Below are 21,381 nucleotides of genomic sequence, written 5' to 3'. Positions count from 1 at the left end.
GTGAAAAGTTGGTGGAGACCTATCCCAACAAACTCAGCTGTAATTGCTACCAAAGGTGCTTCCACCAAGTATCTCAGGTGGGTGAGACTTATCCAATTATGATCTTTCAGTTTTGTATTTAATACATAAATTCTCTTTTTTTTTTTTTTCCGTAACAGCATTGAGTATGGTGTGTAGATAAATGGGGGGGAATCCTCATTTTTAAATGCATGAAACCCTGAAGCATTGACACAAGATGTGAAAAAAGTTCAAGGGGGTGTAGACTTTCTATAGGCACTATTTTATTGCATTTAGATAACAAGACTGTTTCAGTAGCAGCTATAAGTAACTCCATTTCTGATCATAAGTGTTATACTTCATCCCTCCATTTGAACTGTAGTCTTTATGAAGGGATCGCTTTTGCATATATTGTATTTAGGTTCAAGGCATATGATTAATGGTGAGACAAATATATTTTCTAATTTGTCTGAAGATTTTTCAGTGTAGTCTTATACAAAATCCTTGTAATCTACTTTGATTTAATATCCTCAATAATGACGTGTACAACCCTAAATTGCTTAGTGACGTCCATTTTGCATGGTTCTTCAGGACATTGCTGATTGTGTGCCACATTCTCCCTACTTGAAAATGCACTGGAAAAAAGTTCTGCCAAGTCCTTCTGCTCAAAGAATAGAACTGCTCTAGTTCAGTCAATATAATGCAGCATAAGTTGTTCCACCATAACCCCAGATTCCCCCCCTTGTTGCACATGGTCTTGGTAATTTTTTTATAAAACTTGGTCAAGTAGACAAACCATTTCAGCCTTGTCTTTTGAAATGGGTGCACTAATCGTGAAAGCAGCAGAAATTCCAGTGGGTGATTTTCTTGACCTATGTTTTTGTCTTCCAGTGATTGTACAGTTGTGGATGAGACGCTGTTGATTGGTGGGTGTTTTGCTTGTATCTGATCTTGTCTGTGTTTTCTCAGATGGACTCTGAACAGGATGGCTCGCGGGTGCGTCTGCGCACAGTGCTCGAGAAGGTGGTGTACACCCTGGTCTCTGTTCCTGATGGGAATGATATTTCCTCCATCTTCGAGCTGGATCCCACCACACTGAGGGGGGGAGACTCTCTGGTTCCAAGGTATGGCGGATAATGCTTTCTCTTTTTGTTTGGGACTGGAATCCTTGTACCCACAGAAATCAACTTGCAGGATGTGTTTGTCAGGTCAAATAAAAACCAAATGGAATATTTTCTGAAAATTAACATTTTGCTGTATAGGGTTAAATGCCACACTATAGAGCAGGTCAAAGAAAGTCAACGCCACTGAACTACAGACTGCTCGAACAGACAGTGTAATGATTCTTTGAGAAAATTGTAGAATACAGCTGTGTACCAGTACAGATGTGAAGTTAACAGGAATCATTTGAGTACCACATTTAACTTCTTGATGTATCAATGATACCAATCTTTTTCACATCAGCCTACCCCTTTTTACTTCCTGTATATAAGCAATTCAATCTGATATGGCATATCTGTCTGGCAGAAAACCGGATGCCCAAGTAGGCCAGATTTGATTTACATTTTTTTTTTTTTTAAACTAGGCAAAAGGTTTAAGAAATAACATGCAAACTCAAAACATCCACCTTGCATTTCATAAACATGCATAGATCAATTTTACACTGTGGGCATAAGGAACGTTTGTTGTTCTTGTATCAAAATAAGCTGTAAATAACATTTTGCAGTATAGGGTTAGTAATAGGTGGTGAAACAGTGGCTTCCTGGAATGGTAATATAACCATAAAACAAAAATGAATGGAGGTGAGTAAATGATCCCTTTTGGCTTGTAGGCATAAACCTGAAAAGTGCAAATGAAGAAAAATCCATATTTTTGACCTGTACCTAAGACCCATGTCTCTTTATGGTGTTGACATTTCCAGTGCTTTTTTTTTTTTTTTTTTTTTTTTAAATCAGCTTTTGGAAACTAATACACAGGCTGTACTCCATGAGTGGTGCGCATGAACCAAACGGCTAAACTAAATGGGGATGTCATGGTATTAGGTAGACTGTATGGTAGTTTTAAACCATGCTATAAGTGATAGTATTGCAAAATGATGTCACAAACTTAACTGACCCGTCCTTGTTGCTCAAGATAAATTTCTGTTCCTGCCATTGGTAACTATTCTCTTCATCAACAATTGTAATGTTAACACATGTTAAAGTACTGGAATCTGCTTTGATGCTGTTTATGGTACAACATGAATACAACTGTATACGCTACCATACAACAGCTAATCCTTTATTTGTTCCTATTTTACTGAGTTATTTCTATTTCTAACTGAGTTAGAAGGATAACTCTCAGGATAGTTGACAGAAGTCTGGCTTTTTCCGTCCCTCGAAGCAAGGTTAAAGTCTAGCCGAGTAAGTTATCCTAGCAACACAAACCTGCTCCAGTGCAGGCTAACTTAGTTAGCTGGATCAGTGTATAAAAACTTGTACTTTTACTAAATGAAAGCACTTGACACACCCCTCTAAAATGGCAACGTCCTTCCCTAGAGATCCCATAGATCAAGGAGCAATTTTATTTAGATTAACTTTTCGTAGGGAAAGAGTATTGAGAGCTTGCCAAGATCCTTTGCATCCCATTGTTAATGTTTATTAAGTAGGCTACATTATTGTGCATAGTTCAGGACCAAATGAGGCGGATTTTATGAACAGGAAATCCTTTCACAGCATTAATGTACAAGTACTTATGACGTTATCACTTGCATGAAATTACAAATGAGCTACAATTCAACATTTTAATGACAATTACAATGCTAGTGCTAGACAGTAGGTGTCAGACTTTGGATAATACTGTACATCATCCATGACTTGACCTCAGTTATTCTCAGATGATGTGTGACAGATCCTGCGACATCATTGTCACGTGTGTGGCAATTTTTTTCCATGCTTCCTTTCTGGACTTGGCAACAGTGTTGCATTTAGTTGTGATAACGCTTTTATTATTCCTCAACTTTCCATTATAAGCTCTTGCTCAGTCAGGCTGAAAAGTTGCTCTCTTTCAACGTCATCTTTTGTGAAGATCATTGTTTCAGTGCTCTGCAATTCTCCCTTTGAGGTAGCACGAGCACGCACAGTTACCCAGATTTCTTAAGTCGGAATCAAGTTAACGAGACACTTTTGGCCTGTATTCACCGTCGAGGAACGGCGATAGCCTGACTTCAATTATTGGGTTAATCGAATCTGGCTAACCTCTGATAAGCCTGAATTAGTTAAACCAGCTACGAGGAACATGGCCCTGGTTCTGCAATAGCTGGCCCAATAAGATCAGTGCCAGTGCTACGATTTACTGGGCCCTGATACAAGACTGTGAAGTGGACCCCCGCCCAAAAATAAAACAAAAAAACACGCTGAACAAAAGACAACATTTTGAAAATAAATTCATCAGCAGCAAAATCTGAATTGCTCAAAAAACGTATTTACCAACAAAACATATTCTACTGTTTTAAGATGACTGAACAAGACAGTAATCAATCAAGTGACAATATATCCAAACATTGTAGTAAAATAATTAGTGTAACAAGGTGACTCAGTTCGATTAATAACTAGCTTCTTTCTAGTCACAATGCATTAATCATAGGCATCGGATTTTAAAATTAATGTTATATACAAAACAAGTTTAGTATGAAAACGTTTCTATAAAAAAAAAAAAAAAAATTGGCATCTCAAAACTCAGCCCACAGTACAAATGCATTTGTTACAACTCATAAGAGAACACCAGTCTATGAACACACTTAAAAAAACTAATATCCCAAAATAATTTTTTTTAAATTTTTTTAAATACACTGAATTTTTACCATCTGTTGTTAAGGCAGAATTTCGTGAGGTGGGGACACTCAAACACGTTCAGCTTTTTTGCATTTTGCTGAATTTAGTTCATTTAGCAGTTTGGGGATGCTGTTTGTACATTGTGATGTTTGTGACAAAGTTCCAAGCAGTAGTTAGTGCCTATAGAAAGTCTACACACCCTTGAACTTTTTTCACATTTTGATGTCAGTGCCTTAGAGTTTCATGCATTTAAAAATTAGGATTTCTTTCCACTTACCTACAACCATACTCTACACTTAAGGGGCAAAAGTTTTTATTGAAACTTGTATATTAAAAATACAAAACTGAAAGATCATAATTGGATAAGTCTCCACCCCCAGAGTTAATACTTGGTGGAAGCACCTTTGGCAGCAATTACAGCTGTGAATTGGGATAGGTCTCTACCAACTTTGCACACCTAGATTTGGCAATATTTGACCATTCGTCTTTACAAAAGAGTTCAAGCTCTGTCAAGTTCCTTAAGGAGCATTGGTGGACAGCAGTCTTCGTCATGCCACAGATTTGATTGGATTTAGGTCGGGGCTCTGACTGGGCCACTCAAGGACATTTACCTTTTTGTTCTTTAGCCACTCTAGTGTAACTTTGGTTGTGTGCTTTGGGTCGTTATCATGCTGAAAGGTGAACTTCTGTCCCAGTTTCAGCTTTCTTGCAGAGGGCAGCAGGTTTTCCTCAAGGACTTCTCTATACTTTGCTCCATTCATTTTCCCTTCTATCCAGACAAGTGCCCAGTCCCTGCCGATGAGAAATATCCCCATAACATGATACTGACACCACCGTGCTTCACAGTATGGATGGTGTTCTTTGAGGTAATGTGCTGTGTTGGGTTTGCGTCAAAGATAACGCTTTGCATTTAGGCCAAAAAGTTCCATTTTAGTTTCGTCAGACCACACAACTTTTTGCCATATGGCTACAGAATCTCCCGAGGTTTTTTTTTTTTTTTTTTTGCATTTTCAAAAACAGGATTCAAGGTGGTCTTTCTTGACTAATGGCTTCCTTCTTGCCACCCTACCATACAGGCCAGACTTGTGGAATGCTTGGGATATTGTTGTCACATGCACACTTTGACCAGTATTGGCCATAAAAACCAGTAGCTCTTGCAAAGTTGCCATTGGCCTCTTGGTAGCCTCTCTGATCAGCCTCCTTCTAGGCAGGGTCTTGGTGGTGCCATACACCTTCCACTTCTAAATAACCGTCTTGACGGTGCGCGAAGGTATATTCAAGACCTTTTTGATATTTTTTTTCTACCCATCCCCTGATCTGTGCCTTTCAACAACTTTGTCCTGGAGTTCTTTTGAAAGTGCCTTGGTGCTCATGCTTGAGTCTTTGCTTTGAAATGCACTGCCCAGCAGAGGGAACCTACAGGAACTGCTGAAATTATGTGAATCACTAGTTTAACACAGGTGGAGGCCACTTAACTTGGTGTGTGATTTTGAAGGCAATTGGTTACACCTGAGCTAATTTAGGACTGCTATTCCAAGGGGGGTGGACACCTATCCAAACAAGCTATTTCAGTTTTTATTTAATCAATTTTCTACAAATTTCTAGAATATTTTTTTCACTTAGAAGTGAAGTGCAGTTGTGTAATTTCCCTATACAGTGAATTAACAGTACAGCTATGACAAAGTTTTGCATTTCCCTATATAATTAAACCATTTTGTTTCATAGTCGAATGAAGCCTGCTGAATAACGTTACGGTGTCAATCCAACGAAAAGAAAATGTAGATGACCGGGGGGGGGTCTGCTAATAAGGATTTTAAATGAGACCAGGTGACAGGGTATTTAGTGTTCAGTTAGCTGTCTGTATTTGAGTAGAACACGGAGTACAATAAACAGTTCCATGTCCCAATCCCACAATTTAACCCTGCTCATAGAAGCTGTGCTCATACATTAAGCTGCTCAAGAAACGAACCAAATCCTGTAAGAGTCCATATGCTGTCAGGAATGTGCTGCATGCTTTTTGTTCTCCCAAATAAACTACACCACAAAAGAAACTTTTCCTGTCTAACTTCAGATTTTTCAAATAACAATCTTTGAAAACTGTGTGAAAAGGTTTAATTTTGAAAATAAGCCATTGGGAGTTCTACCTAAAACAAGGTAAGCTAATGAGGGCCAACATGCCAGGTGCCTGTTTTTATTATGTGATGCATCTTGTCAATACTGCCTTGTGCCAACAGGAAGGGCAGGGGCCCGTGATGGCATCTACATTCTCCCGTGGCAAAGCTATTTAAATATGTGAGAAATTCTTAATGACCATATTATTTGGAAGCCAAGCCCCGTGGGAATCTGCGCTAGAAAATCCCCATCTCTGTGTTTAACTTGGAAACCATGGCTACCAGACAGTGTGTAGGTGCAAGTCACAATAGTCATTGATCCTGAAGATATGGTCATGCATTTTGTAAACAAGTTGCTCTGCATCAACCTTTTAAAGCAGATGTAGTACATAGAATTGACATCTACCCACTATCAGGAACAAAATCAAATAGGCATTGATTTGTTTTTGGTGTGCTTCAGAGGTTTATAAAGCCATTAAGTGATAGTATGAAGGACAGATTAACATGTAGAATTCAGAGATGGGGTTAAGAGAGTCGTATAAAATAGAATGTGCTTGTGAGCTAATCCCCACCACCTGCACTCAATCTACCTTCACTCATCCCAATTTCCGTGGAGCTGATACTTCCATTATAGGCATTTACACATGCCTGAGGGGAGTTTGCATGAATGGGGGAAAACACTGCCAATAACCCCTAAACCTTTCTGCATGCAACTTCAAATCGCTGGGCAAAATCTAACAGCACCCTTCACTTTGACCTGTGACATAACATGGCACTGATATTAGAATCCTGTGACTTTAGTTTCCTAATAATGATGCTTCGAGATATTTTCTTCATACTTAACACTTGGCACACATGTGTTCTGCGTTTCTCTCTGTCAATTTCAATTGTAGCTCTTGTATAAGAAATTGAGCCATTCCTGACAGTTGTTATACAAAGCTGCTGCTTTCTATACAGTGTGAAAGCCTGACATCAAACCATTTGAGGTAATGACTTAATGTGTGCTAAATATGTTGGTGACATTGGACCTTTTATTTTTAAATTGACTACAAAGTCGCATATGCAGTTAATTTAAAACAGTAAGAGAAAAGGAATGCATAGCCTCAAATGCACAAGACTTTGAGGCCTAATTTAAAGGACAAAGTGGTCTAACATTTTCACACACAAGTTTCTATATCACTGATTTTACTGACCTGAAAAATTCAAATTCACACTCCCAAAAGTTTTCATGCATGTTGGTATATAAAGGATATAAATGACCAACCTCGAGGTGTTTGAATACATTTGCACACTACTGTACTTTACATGGGTGGGGTCATATGCAAAAAACACTATCATATAATAGATGTATCCCCTCAACTCAACACCACACGACCAGCATGACAGTAAACATACACAAAGCGTTCTTGGCTCTATGTGCTGGTAAGTTAGTGTCATCTGCACGAAGAGCAGTCTATGAACACTTAATATTTCATTGATACGTGTACTTATATAAGCTGATAATCATAACTGAATTGCATTTAAAAATTTAATTTTTAAATGAAAATGTAAATCTTGTCAATTTCAATGAAATGGTCACCCAAAGCAAGGGGATTTCAGTCTGAAGCCCAAATCAGTTAAGTCTAAAATGTGCATAACATGGTGTTAGAACACTGGCCTAAGTATAAAAGTGTCTTTGTTAGATGTTCTCTCAGCATGTTACCTAATTAACCTTTAGTCACCAATTACAGTTAACAGGTGAGGGTCCATGGTTACTATAAATATAGGTAGCATAGGCACAAGTTTGTCATTCCTGAATGTAAGGGAGCAGAAAATGGCAAATACACTGTTAAGCAAAGAAAAAAGACAGTCTAATTACTTTAAGAAATAAAGGTCAGTCTTTAAGACAAATCGCAAGAACTTTGCAAGTGTCTGTAACTGCTGTGGCCAAGACCATCAAACAATTTGAAGAAACTGGCACTCATGAGGCCCGAACAAGGTCAAAGGCCAAGGATGACCTCAGAATCGGAGAACAAGTTCATTCGAGTCACAAGTCTGCGAAACCGGTGATTAACTGCCCCTGAAATACAAGCTTTGCTAAATGCTACTAGAAGTACAGATGTTTCAACATCAACTGTTTAGAGGAGATTGCATGAAGCTGGCCTAACTGGAAGAATTGCTGCAACGAAAGCGTTCTTAAGAGTGCAGAATAAGAGGAAGAGACTTGCCTGGGCCAAAAAACACAGAAACTGGAGTTTGAGGAGCGGAAGTCGGTCTTATGGACCGATGAATCAAAATTTGAAATGTTTGGGTTCATCTGCCGAGTATTTTTAAGACGCAGAGAGGGTGAGGGCACAAGTTCTGCATTTATGGTTCCCACTGTCAAGCATGGAGGAGGCAGTGTCATGGTCTGGGGTTGCTTTGCTGGTGACAGAGTTGGTGATCTTTACCAAGTCCATGGCAAGCTCAACCAGCATGGCTATCATAGCATACTTCAGAGGCATTCCATTCCATCAGGATTATGGCTAGTTGGACAGTCCTTCATTCTTTAGCAAGATAATGACCTGAAACACACCTGAAAGTTGTGCAAGAACTATCTGGCGAAGAAGGAAAGTGAAGGACATCTCAATCTAATGACCTGGCCTGCCCAGTCTCCAGACCTCAATCCCACAGAACTTGTATGGGATGAAGTGGAGAGCAAAGCTACCCACAAGTGCCCTACATTTCTGGGAATTGCTGCAGAAGATCTGGGAAGACATGTCGGGTGATTTTCTGCTGAAACTTGTTAACGGAATGCCTCGTGTTTGTGAGGCTGTTAAGGCAAAGGGTGGCTATTTTGAGGAATCCAAGATTTAGAGACAATGTTCTTGAACATTGCTTTGATACTCCTTATGTTTTGTTTTGTATATTGTAACATGTGTTTTCATTTTCAAGTATTTACAGAAACATATGATGTAAAACATTGTCAATTATGAAAAAAACCTAGTTTCCCGCAAGTGTACTCAAACTTTTGACTGGTACTGTGTGTATGTATGTATGTATGTATGTATGTATGTATGTATGTAGTTTCAAGCTATTTTTACATAAGCAAACAAATTGGGAAAAGTTAAGCTGTGCAAAGATGCCAGTAGCTAGAGCTGCCAGTTGCACGTGTGTGTGTTCTGATGGTGGTGCCGTGCATTCTAAACCTCCAGGCACATTTCGCAGCTACAGACCACCTGTGAATTCAGGTACAAATTTGGGAAACACTGCAGATTGCAAAACTTAAGATGCTCATTATGTTTGTTAGGTTAAATGCCAATAATCTATGCCAGTTTTGAACAAATAAGTAATAATTAAAAAATCATTCAGTGTAATCCATGTTGCTAATTACTTGTGTTTTTTTTTAGCAATGTGAGGATTTGGTAAATGGAAAAGTTGCCGTTGGGCAACAAAAGTATTAAATATCAGTACTATACTAGAGAATAACCAGAATCCAATAAGGGTACAATGCTTCATAAATACAGATATTTAGTTAATATAATGACTAAAATAGGACCCATTAGAGTACAGTGTGTTCATAGTAATTACTAACCCAAACAATATCCTTTCTTTCACAAGGTATTGGCCTACTGTTTACCAGTTACATAACTAGGCTCAAACTTGTATTTATTTTTTTTTTTAATTTACATTGGTATTTCTGTCCATCTTGTTTAGTTTTTTGCCTCATTGCATTTTCATTTGTTAGTTTGGCTTTCTAGCCTGCCTGTTTGAGTGATTTTGATGTGTTTATGTACTTTTAAGTGCACAATAGTTATTGTCGAAACAAGCCTCATTTATAATTCTGTATTTATCTAGCAGTTGGAAAGCACCCCGGCTCCCATGCTAGCAAGTGTACAAAACTCCTTTTTATTCGCATGTGGTCTGGCATGATTTGAAATGCCTGCTACTGAAACAGTGTATGCAAGTTCATGATGCCTGTGTTTATTTTGGATGTAAACCAGAACTGTAGACCAGGTACCGGTTAGGTCTCTTTGGTGTTGAACAGGAATAAAGCTTGTCAGTGATTTTGACTCTGCCATCAAATCTTAGAAATTAGAATTGATCTTTCACCCAGAAGATGCCAGTTTAGTCTTGACAAATGACTTGAACAGGTGGGGGCTTTCTAGCTTTGGGTTCCCTTCAAGGGCAACCTCAAGCCACAGTATTTTTGAGAATTTAGAAACCCGTCCTTTTAATTAGAATCTGCAGTCGCCTGTGTGTCCTGTATATAAAATACTGCTAATCCAAAGTGTCTGATTTTTCAGGGAATTAAATCGGGTGAGAACAGACCAGGACTGCACATTCTGTTATGTTCAGAAGCCTATTTTTGTGGGGGGTGACAAATACATTGTAGAAGAATGAGCATAAGTTGCCTTGCAATAATGGAACCATGAATAACCTGTATTTGGTGCTAAAGATGAGCCAATGCTATCGTTTTAGTTGTCTTTTCGGAAACTTCTATTTTGCTATATTTGTTATGCTTACTGCTACTTTTTTATAAACCATAAAATCTGAAATGTACATTGTGGGAGCTGCAATGTAATTTGATGGAAAGTAGGTCATTCCAATAGATTGAAACTTTTTAAAGCAAATTTTATCTTGAGCCTTTGATCAGTTAAAGATATCAGCTTGATTTATTTACCATCTTTATACAGGCCAGTCAAGTTGTGTGTGTTCCTTTGGTGTTGCCAAAACCATTTTTTTTTTTTTTTTTTTTTTTTTTTTAAGCAGATTTTTACTGGAACCCTTCCAGCATCTTACATGATTAGTCCTGATCCCTGCTGAATTATACCCAGTTTAGGTGTGTTTTAATATGCAATATCTTTGCTTCCATAGTTATACGTTTCTCATTATGGTTATGATATGAAGTATCTTATTGCAGTTCCACACACTACTATCTTTTATAGTCAAATAACAAGTAGTATTTAAGGAACAGTTGGCACAACTATACCGTATTGGTGGTTCTTTTAGTCTGAGATATGACAGGAACTAACTACTTTTGTTTGCTTTTTAAATTATTTTTTATTTATTTTTATTTTATTTTGATTATGGGTCCTTTTTAGTGGCAGTCTTTTTACCAGCCTTTTGACTCTTGAGATCCCTTGGTAGGAGGCTGTGTGGTCCAGTAGTTAAAAAAAACTGACTTAAAACCAAAAGGTCCCGGTTCAAATCCCAGCTCAACTACTGACACACTGATCCTGAGCTAGTTAGTCACTTAACTTTTTCTTGTGCTCTGTCTTTCGGGTGAGACATTGCAAGTGACTCTGCAGCTGATGCATAGTTCACACACCCTAGCCTCGTATTGTGTAAAGTGCTTTGTGATGGTGGTCCACTGTGAAAGGCGCTACATAAAAATAATTTAGTGGTAGGTAAATGATGCAAGTAAATTTGTTTGTAGCTTATTTCATAATTCATCCCTTAATTTGACATAATGTGTACATATTACAAAAATATACATGAGATATGCATTTTTACAGTTGTGAAAAGGGGGCGTGTCAGCTACCTATCAATAGACTGGTCAATCAATCACAGCCTTGTTATAGTTAACATTAACGGAAGGGTGTGTGCAACTGAAAGTAGAACTCACACTTCAAGGGGTGTGATGGTGGGAACCCGTACCAGTGGCTTGTCCCTCAACACTGGGGCTGCATTGACCAAGTGCCAGGTGTTCCTGGAACTTCAACATTGCAGAAAACTGCGACCACTAGGAGGAGTACAAATCCGCTTGCAAGCGGATGGAATGTATTGTAACAAGCAACAGGTTTCACTCCTAGAACCCTACAACACTTGGAAAGACCCCCCTGTTTCCATCTGACTGTGTTGGGAGCTCCGTGGTACTTCCCACTGCCAAGGCCTTTCTGGAATAATTTTTGCCAGTCCATTTATATCGCATGTCCTTGAAAGTGCATTGAGAGACTTGTTAAACCTGTGATGTATTGGTTCTTTTTTGTATGCTTCTTTTAGGAACTCGTATGTGCGTCTGAGACACCTGTGTACAAATACTTGGGTTCACAGCACCAACAACCCCATTGACAAGGAGGAGGAAAAGCCGGTTATGCTTAGAGTAAGTGTTCTCGTATTCAAGCATGGGCATGTTCTACTGACTTGTATTACTTGCGTTCATTCAATTTCTATTTTACTGTTTTTATCCATTGTACTGTCTTTTTATGAAACCGCCAAGAATATAATTTGTTTTGCACAGTATAAGTTGTACTTCATAGTGAAATTTAATACAGGCAATATTTGTGGCCAAGCCAGTTTTCATTCTGTTCTCCAAGATCATTGTTTTTTGCTAGGAATGGCTAGTAAAGGTATATAGCTGTGTTTTTGAGTTTCACAAGTCAAGTAGTCTGTGATATTAGAAACATAACATATATAATACAACCTATTGTATTATCTTGGTACAGTAAAGAAGTTGAATCCAACTTTAGACTTCTGTTAATATGACATTTCAAAATGCATACCATGTAATTCACTAGTTAGGGGTATTGTTAAAGTTGAGGGGTCTGCCTTTTATTGGTGTATTTCAGATTGGGACGTCGCCGCTCAAAGAAGATAAAGAAGCATTTGCCATCGTCCCTGTTTCACCGGCTGAAGTGCGAGACTTGGACTTTGCCAATGATGCCAGTAAAGTGTTGGCATCGATTGCAGGGAAGCTTGAAAAGGGAACCATAACGCAGAATGAAAGGAGGTATGATTTCATAACATGAGAAATAATTCAGAAATCTGTCCTCCTGAACAGAGTCCCAGCTGGTCAGTCACGACCTGAAACGTGAAAAAAGAAAGAGAAACATCATGTGACGTCATAATTTGTAGTCTACACTTCCTCCTTTCTTGTGATAGAGTATGAGGAGTGTGGGATGCATAACAGTTTGACGCAATGAAAAAAACACAGAACTACTTTTGATGGCTTTTGGTTTTTCTGTTTTCTTGCAGGTTTGTAACCAAGTTGTTGGAGGATTTGGTGTTTTTTGTCGTGGATCTTGTCAACAATGGCCAGGACGTTCTAGAAGTGATGGTCAGCAAGCCAAACCGAGAACGGCAAAAACTGATGAGGGAGCAAAACATTCTAAAGCAGGTGAGGTAGCTTTGACTGTGGATTAACCCATGTACTATAGAAGCAATGCAGCCCTTTCTCATAATCCACTGTTCTGTGCAATGCTCAAACGATGTACTGTAGAAACAATGTGACCCTTTCTCTTAATCCACTGTGTTCGGTACAATGTTCAGATCTTCAAGCTGCTGCAGGCCCCCTTCACAGACAGTGGAGATGGACCTATGCTCAGGCTAGAGGAGCTCGGAGATCAGAGACACGCTCCCTTCAGGCACATATGCAGGCTGTGCTACAGGGTGCTGAGGCACTCCCAGGAAGACTACAGGAAGAACCAGGTAATGGGTTTCTGCAGGCAGAATGCATAATACACATAGTGGAATACATGGTGAACTGTAGTCCTTCCGGAGTTTAAGTCTTGCGGTCATTCAGCAGGTTTATCATCAATAACACTTTAAATGTCCAGTTGTCTGTCAAAAAACTACCAGTACAAGCATCACATTTGCTATGTGTTCCTCAAGTTTTATTGAGGAGAAGTTTTATCTGTAGAATGTTTCTTCAATCTGTTGGAAGTATGCCTGTATTTGAGAAATATTCACTCGATCTGAGATTCTAGTCATCCAACGAGTCTGCTGTTTTGCAGTTTATTGGTCCCATTTAAAATATAAGTGCATGTTTATGGATTAAGGTTTTCATATGTATTACAATGGGTATGTAAACATCTATTCATCACTTTATATAAACTGAATAAGAAATCATGCTTTAGCAATTATTGTAAGTACATAATTACATTTTGAAAGTACCACTTACTTTATAAGCAGACTAACTTCACTTTAAGTTTGTCACACACAATCCGCAGTTTTTTTTTTTTTATTATCCCCCCCACCCCCACCCCTCCCCGCACCGTTGTGGGTGTTGTGTACTGTGGGTGACTAGATATGGGTTCAGGACACCTAGGCCAGCTACTTGATAGTTAATGTTTAGAAAACAAGTTGACATGGTCAAGAGACAAACTTTGGATTGAAAAAAGTCACTATGGACACTATCTGTGTGAGGCACACCACATAACTCAGCAGAGCTGACAAAAATCAATTTTTAATAATTAAAAATTGGAGGACATCGCAGTAACATTAGTATAAACAGATTGTACACAGCCCTACCTGTATTGTGACAGCATCTGTGAAAGTATTTAATTACATTATGTTGTAGTTAAATATGTTGACATACTAAATTCATTAACAACTTAATTTATAGAAAAATGTAGCTTAAGTGGGGAAATACAAATATACCCCAACTATGAATGCATAGTTTCAATGATTAATTTAACTATACAAAGCTTTTTTTGATATATATTTAATTGCTTTTGTACATTATTTTTATTATTATTCCCCCTCCCCACATGTTGGGCTTAATACAAAGTAAAGGAAATGACTAATTTTTTAATTGGACATGTGTTCTAGGCAATGCAAATCCCACAGTAACTACCACAATTAGTGACATTTGGGTGATCTCCAAGCTTTCCTCAAACCCTTGTTAATGCCTCTGGTAGTCACAGAGAGATAGAAAGTACGGTTGTTTTCCCTCTCATTCTCTTGACCTTGCAGGAATACATAGCCAAGCAGTTCAGATTCATGCAGAAGCAGATTGGGTATGATGTGTTGGCTGAAGACACGATCACGGCTTTGCTCCACAACAACCGGAAGCTTCTGGAAAAGCACATCACGGCAGCGGAGATCGATACCTTTGTCAATCTGGTGAGGAAGAACAGAGAGCCCAGGTAAGTGCGCTGTACCAGGTCTGTGCCGTTCATGCGCATTGCGCAATTGAGAAGGCACTGTTTGTTTTTGGGTCTGTGCCGTTCGTTCATATTGCGCTATTGTGAGAAGGCACTGTTTGTTTTTGGGTCTGTGCCGTTCGTTCATATTGCGCTATTGTGAGAAGGCACTGTTTGTTTTTGGGTCTGTGGTATTCGTGCACATCGCATTATTGTTAGAAGGCACTTTGTTTTTTGGCAGGAATGTGAAAATAAATTGCTTCCATTGAAAGCAATGTGGAGACTATCCAAGCTGAAGACGTCTTGCCCAGTTGCATCATTGCCTGGGGAAGAAACGTGTAGAATCTGTAACACTTGCATTTGCCAGCATAATTTGAAATTTTTTAGTTTAACTTGGCTGGACAGATGCTTCTATTTCAACAATCAGACTTCTCAGCTGAAATTGACTAAATTAATGACTGACCAAATGTGCCAAAAATCTATTGGATTTTAGTGGGTCCCTTTCTGCTGATGGATATTATTGATGTTTTTATAAAGAAAGGGATATGTATGAAAGCTGACTTAACTCCGATTTCTTAAGTAAATTACTAAACAGCTGGTTCTGGCTGGTGGGTGTACTGTGTTGTGTGTTTGGCTTGGAGCTTCAGTGTTTCCTTACTGTCTGCCAGCTTTGTTGCTGTACATTCTGTGAAAGTGAAATTGCATTGGCTCTACCACTTGCTTATTATATGACTGAGGGTGGAGGTTCAACAAAACAAGACCATGAACATTTTCAAATGTGTGAAATTCCCCTATAATATACTCTGGCATTTATACATTACTGACCAAAGAGCAATCCTGCTAGGGTTGCAAAGAGTCCATTAACCCTGTGTTTATCTGATAGCAATGCAAGGCTGTTCTCGTTTTCAAGGTTCCTGGATTACCTGTCAGACTTGTGTGTGTCGATGAACAAGTCCATCCCGGTGACCCAGGAGCTCATCTGCAATGCTGTGCTGGACCCTGCCAATGCAGACATTCTCATTGAAACCAAGTAGGTTCTGTAATCCTTGTGTGATCATTCATAAGTGTTGACCAGTGGACTATCCACAGGTAGGCTGTGTAGCAGTTAATACGACTATCTTGATCCGCATGTCTTCAAACTCGGTAGGGATGTTCTTAAGCAGTATCTTTTAATTTTTAAACATTGGTGTATCCAACCACAGCACCATATGGTGGAAAAAGTCACACGAACCTCCAGTCCTTGACATCCAATCCTTGCACTTGGATGTTTCCTCCAACATCGCATGATTTGGCTTGTTTGCCAGTCAGTAGGACTGTAGGGAGCGCATTATTGAATGTCTTTTTTCAATATGCTGTATGATGCAGTTAATCACAGTGGTGCTTATTACCTTTGAAAAAAGACCCTGATAGGTGAGTTTGCTAGGAGTATTTTTTGTATAAAATTTAATTGGACATACCCTTAAATTCATAAATGAGTGGTGTTTTAAGAGCTCTGTAACATTATGGCTGTATTTATATTTGAGTAACAACATATATACATTTGATTCTTCTGGAAACACAAGTGGTGTGAGGTTGTGTTTGTTTTGCTTTGTTTGTTCTGGACAGGCTGGTTCTGTCACGGTTTGAGATTGAAGGCCTCCCGTGTGGCGAGAGCACTGCTGAGTCTGAGGAAGACGAGGAGGAGGTCTGGCTCTTCTGGAATGACAGCAGCAAGGAGATCCGCAGCAAGAGCATCCGCGAGCTGGCTCAGGACGCCAAGGAGGGGCAGAAAGAGGACCAGGATGTTATCAGCTATTACAGGTTGGCCATCCGCAATGGGATGCTTTGACACTATTGTAGGAGTGCAACAGTTAGAACTGGACACCTGTGTGCCAAGAAGAGTACAGCAGTGTTTATTTGGGTTGGTACCAAATTTTACTTGAATAATTTAAATGGTTGTCTTAGAAATCTGTGTTGGTTCATTTTTGGAATGTTCAGGTAAAGTTTTATATAAAGTCACAGCTGAGCTTAGGATCCTGCTGTCTTAGTTTCAAGATCACTGAATGAATGTCTTCATGGAGCAAACCAAAAATGACTAATGCAATGCCTGCTGTTGTGGGTACTATCTGCTTTTTGGCTTGGGAAACTGAACACCCACAAGAGGCAATGGTCTTGCATTTAGTCTTGTTCACATATCTTCATTTACCTCAACTTATTTGTCAAGTTGAGTCATGTGAATTTTAAATGAGTTGCACTGCTGCATTTGGTTCTTAAATTCTGTTATGGGGATCCAGTTACTTTTTTTTTGCCACTTACTGGCTTTGAAATATTTGGCTGGTTTAACAGACCCCAGTTAGCAGATTAGTGCTTGAGATGCCAACCAATTGTCGTCTTTTTGGTTCATATCAGTTTCTTGGCCAAGTTATTTTTGTGGCTAATGTAGCAATGGCATTGTTATAGCCTCAGAGCTTCACCATTTGAAGTAGACTTCATATTATCACAGCCATTTAGATACCCAGGGCAGTGTTAAAAACTGTGGCCAGATGGAGACTACCCATTTTATATTCTACAATGTGCCGCAGTGTTGCTAAACTTGTTTGTAGTTATGCCTTCATTTGAATATTTGTTTAATCTTACTTCTTTCCAGATACCAGCTGAACCTGTTTGCTCGAATGTGTCTCGATCGGCAGTATTTGGCCATCAATAAGATTTCAAGCCAGCTGGATGTTGACTTGATTCTGCACTGCATGTCAGATGAGAATCTGCCCTATGACCTCAGAGCATCCTTCTGCCGCATGATGCTGCACATGCATGTGGACAGAGACCCTCAGGAGCAGGTGACCCCGGTCAAGTACGCTCGGCTGTGGTCCGAAATACCGTCCAAAATAGCCACTGATGAGTGAGTATCTGGACAAGCAGTTGGATTGTCAAGCCAAGCTAACCAATGCTTTATTAACATTATTACCGGTTCCCCTTTACTGTGGTGAATTTTTTTTTAAAACATTAATTCATAATATGCAAAGGTTTCAAATGCTACTGTAGAGACCAGTAGAGTTTAACTCCATGTTAAAACTTCTGAAGTGATTTAGGTACCAGGAAGCAGCAGCAACTCCTGAAATATAAACTACAAACAAGGATCTAGAATTCTTTCATTTGAAGGAAAGGGGAGTCTGTGATATTGCTAATGGTAGTGAGGTTTTCTCCTTTAAGAAATTATTCTGTAGGTTCGGTTTATACACAATCTAATGGATTTTGCAAATTTGACCTATACATATGTGCTTTTTTTAAATGCATCACAGCGCATTTCATATGTTAAAGTTGATTTGCTCTATCAATGGTGTAGAGTAGCTAGAGACTGGAGTGATATGATGGTTTTGGTATCTAAGTTATTTTGACAGCTGTAGCTTATATGAACTGCAGCCTGTAATAAGGTGTTCACAAGCAGAATTGTAATATGATGAAAGCATGGATCAGAAGCCGCAGCAGATTTGGATTTGTAGACCTGTATGATGTCTTCAGATTAACCCTGGGAAACAGTTTCTCAAGGGTATGATTTTATGGCATGAATTGGCTCTCTAACATATCATTATCACCTGTGCAGCTATGATAACAGTGGCACTTCAAAAGATGAAATCAATGAGAGGTTTTCACAGACGATGGAGTTTGTGGAGGAGTATTTAAGAGATGTGGTCTGCCAAAACATCCCTTTCTCAGACAAGGAGAAAAATAAACTTACTTTTGAGGTATGCAACTTCTACAGTGCTATGAAAGTAGATTCAGTGCTGTACTTGGTGTATTGTAATTAGTTAGACAACTTCTCAATCCGTATTTGTATGCAATACCAAATATTTTCTTCATAATACTGTAAAACCTGTAATCCTGCATCAATTGATTGGAAAATTGTGCTGGATTATACAATATGCTAATACTGTACCTTAAACGTATCAATGACAAACTATTTTTAAACTATAAAAAACACTATTACAATACAAACAGTACTTGCTGTCTAGGTATACCATGTAATTCGAGGATTCCAATTTTAAATTTCTCCATTTAAGTGAAATAAGGCTTTTTACTGTACCATACCCATGATGTGTATATTTACAATATGTGCTTGATTTATAAACTTCGGCACCACATCATGTGATTTTTCTTAATTTACACTGATTTTTTTAGACAGACAAGATTTAATCATTCTGGATTCCAGAATAGATGGTTTCCAGATTGTAGAGGGTATTGCACCATTCATTTCGGTAGCGATTTGGTTGGGACCCACAAGTGATGCCAAATTATACAGAATGCTAGTTTGTATAGTGGCTGGATTAGACGTGTTTTTAATTGTATTCTTGTTTATATATTTGTTTATTTTAAATGTGTTTATCTTTTTGAAGGTTGTGAATTTGGCCCGGAACCTGATCTACTTTGGCTTCTACAATTTCAGCGACCTTTTAAGATTAACAAAAGTCCTGTTGGCTATATTGGACTGTGTCCATGTCAGCACTATCTTTCCAATAAACAAGTTGGATAAGGGTGATGAAACAAAGGGTAAGAAACTGCAATGTGACCTTTACTTAAATCTAAAGGAAATATAATAAACTTGATTCTTTAGAAGTGGAGTGAAGATATTAAACAGTCAAAAGTGTTAATCATCAGATTGTTTCATTTAGTATTTTAGTGATGGCTGGGTAGTAACCAGACATTAGTGATGCCGGTAACATTTACAATAGGGCATGGAAGCTATTCTGATTTGTCCACCATTCTTAAATACCTTTTAATGAAATGTGTACCCTGCTCACACAACAATGTGATGCGGTTCCATTTTGACTGGTAACCATTCTCACTGTACCCAGGAAGCAATGTTATGAGGTCTATCCATGGGGTGGGGGAGCTGATGACTCAGGTAGTGTTGAGGGGGGGTGGGTTCCTCCCCACGACCCCCACCGCCCCTCCCAATGGGGATGTTGTGAAGCAACAGAGCGAGCCGGAGAAGGAAGACATCCTCGTCATGGACACCAAGCTGAAAATCATTGAGATACTTCAGGTAGTCTGGTTTCTGCTCCCAATCAATTGTGCCCTAGATTCAGTTGAGGAGCACTTTTAGTGTTTTGTGCTGAATAACCTAAAGCAAGTTTGCTTTAAGATTTTAAATGAGTAGTATACTTACCTGACCCATGACATAAGATAGCTGGTCAGTTTGCTTTTTGGTTTCGGATAACAAACTAATGCTTGATATTGGCTTCATACTTGATACACATTTGTAATGTCTCTTGTAAGATTCTCTCATAGTCATTCTACAAGTTTATAAACCATTATAATTTAAATCGTGTTAGATTGACTTCATTTCATACAATGGGGTTACAAGTGTGTTTTTTCAAAATGTTTAAGTGAATATTTTCTCAATCTTCAGACCCTTAGTGGTTGTAGAAAGGAATAATACTGTTTACTATAGGTGGATGTTTGCACAGCTACATGCATTAGTCATGTCAGACGGAAATGTCAGTCGAAAATGTAAAATTCTGTCTGAAAAGAGTTAACCACTTCATAATCAAGCATGCAAATCACCTCCTTGTTTTGCTTGAATTCCTGTCAGTCACCACACAATCTTGTAAAAGATCTATCTTTTTCAGTTCATCTTGAACGTGAGGTTGGATTACAGAATTTCGTGCCTGCTGTGCATATTCAAGCGTGAGTTTGACGAGAGCAATGCCCAGTCAGAGCTGCCTTCAGGGAGTAACCAAGATGGGCCCAGTAATGTCCCAGGTTAGTGAACACCTAAACCAGCTGTAGCCCCAGAGGAGACCAAAATACCCTGTCAAGTAAGACAGCGCATGTAACACCAGTGTAAGCAGATACCCAGTGACCTCACCACCGCGTGTCAGCACTGTGATAATGACCTCCTGTGAACAGTTTACTTGACCTTTTAAACTTTATATATGGGTAAACAAATAGGCTAATGCTTTAGTTTGAATAGAAATGTATTTGGGTTTTTAATTTTTTTCTTTATTTTATTATCCAGTTTTTTTGTGTCTGTCTCGATCTATCTCTCTATCTAACTATCTATATCTATCTCTCTCTAGATATATCTATCTATCACTGTGTTTCTCTCCTGGTGATATTTACGTTGTGTTGCAAAGTGAATACTTTTGTTTTTGTTCACAATAAACACTGACATCTTGTTGAAGGTTGCTATAACCCAGACTGTTGCTGTCTGCAGACAGGCAAAGATACTAAAATGACTATGCCCTTCTGCTCTGTATCTCACATAGCAAGACATTGATGCACAGATAGACACCTGCAAGCAATGTGGGGGACTTTAACCACCAATTCTCACATTAGGGTATTGTGTTAAAATTTAATTTGCTGCATCTTTTGGTAAGCAGAGATCAGATGTTACTCTGGCTGCAGGTGCCACATGAGCATGAGTAGTGTTCTCCATAACCACCATGGGTGTGTTTGTTGGAATTGTTGCAGACTGACACCCTGAAGCATGTTCTGTTGAATTCTCTTTCTTTTCTCCCATTTGAATCCAAGGAGCTCTTGACTTCGAACACATTGAAGAGCAGGCGGAAGGGATCTTTGGTGGAAGGTGAGACGTGTTTAATCCTCATGCTATTTTAAATGTGCTTTTTTTTCTAAACGAAGTCACTAAAGGTGTGG

At 38.8% G+C, this 21,381-nt stretch overlaps 1 protein-coding gene across 8 annotated transcripts in view; it reads left to right on the top strand.

Moving 5' to 3' along the window:
• The window catches only part of LOC121328701 (inositol 1,4,5-trisphosphate receptor type 1), a 166,723-nt gene that overhangs the window by 48,328 nt on the left and 97,014 nt on the right, over positions 1–21,381 (top strand). For all 8 annotated transcript variants that reach the window (XM_041273674.1, XM_041273673.1, XM_041273672.1 and 5 more), the window contains exons 12-25: positions 967–1,121; positions 11,885–11,984; positions 12,451–12,611; positions 12,857–12,998; positions 13,151–13,309; positions 14,576–14,748; positions 15,656–15,775; positions 16,351–16,545; positions 17,372–17,623; positions 18,326–18,467; positions 19,116–19,269; positions 19,575–19,765; positions 20,352–20,484; positions 21,256–21,310. In XM_041273674.1, coding sequence (XP_041129608.1) covers positions 967–1,121; positions 11,885–11,984; positions 12,451–12,611; positions 12,857–12,998; positions 13,151–13,309; positions 14,576–14,748; positions 15,656–15,775; positions 16,351–16,545; positions 17,372–17,623; positions 18,326–18,467; positions 19,116–19,269; positions 19,575–19,765; positions 20,352–20,484; positions 21,256–21,310 — 2,132 coding nt within the window. The remainder of the gene's footprint in view (positions 1–966; positions 1,122–11,884; positions 11,985–12,450; positions 12,612–12,856; positions 12,999–13,150; positions 13,310–14,575; positions 14,749–15,655; positions 15,776–16,350; positions 16,546–17,371; positions 17,624–18,325; positions 18,468–19,115; positions 19,270–19,574; positions 19,766–20,351; positions 20,485–21,255; positions 21,311–21,381) is intronic.

Source organism: Polyodon spathula, chromosome 16 (genome assembly GCF_017654505.1).
Source record: "Polyodon spathula isolate WHYD16114869_AA chromosome 16, ASM1765450v1, whole genome shotgun sequence".
Taxonomy (NCBI): Eukaryota; Metazoa; Chordata; class Actinopteri; order Acipenseriformes; family Polyodontidae; genus Polyodon; species Polyodon spathula.
The sequence above is the reverse complement of the archived record's forward strand: the minus strand, read 5'-3'. Positions and strand labels throughout refer to the sequence as shown.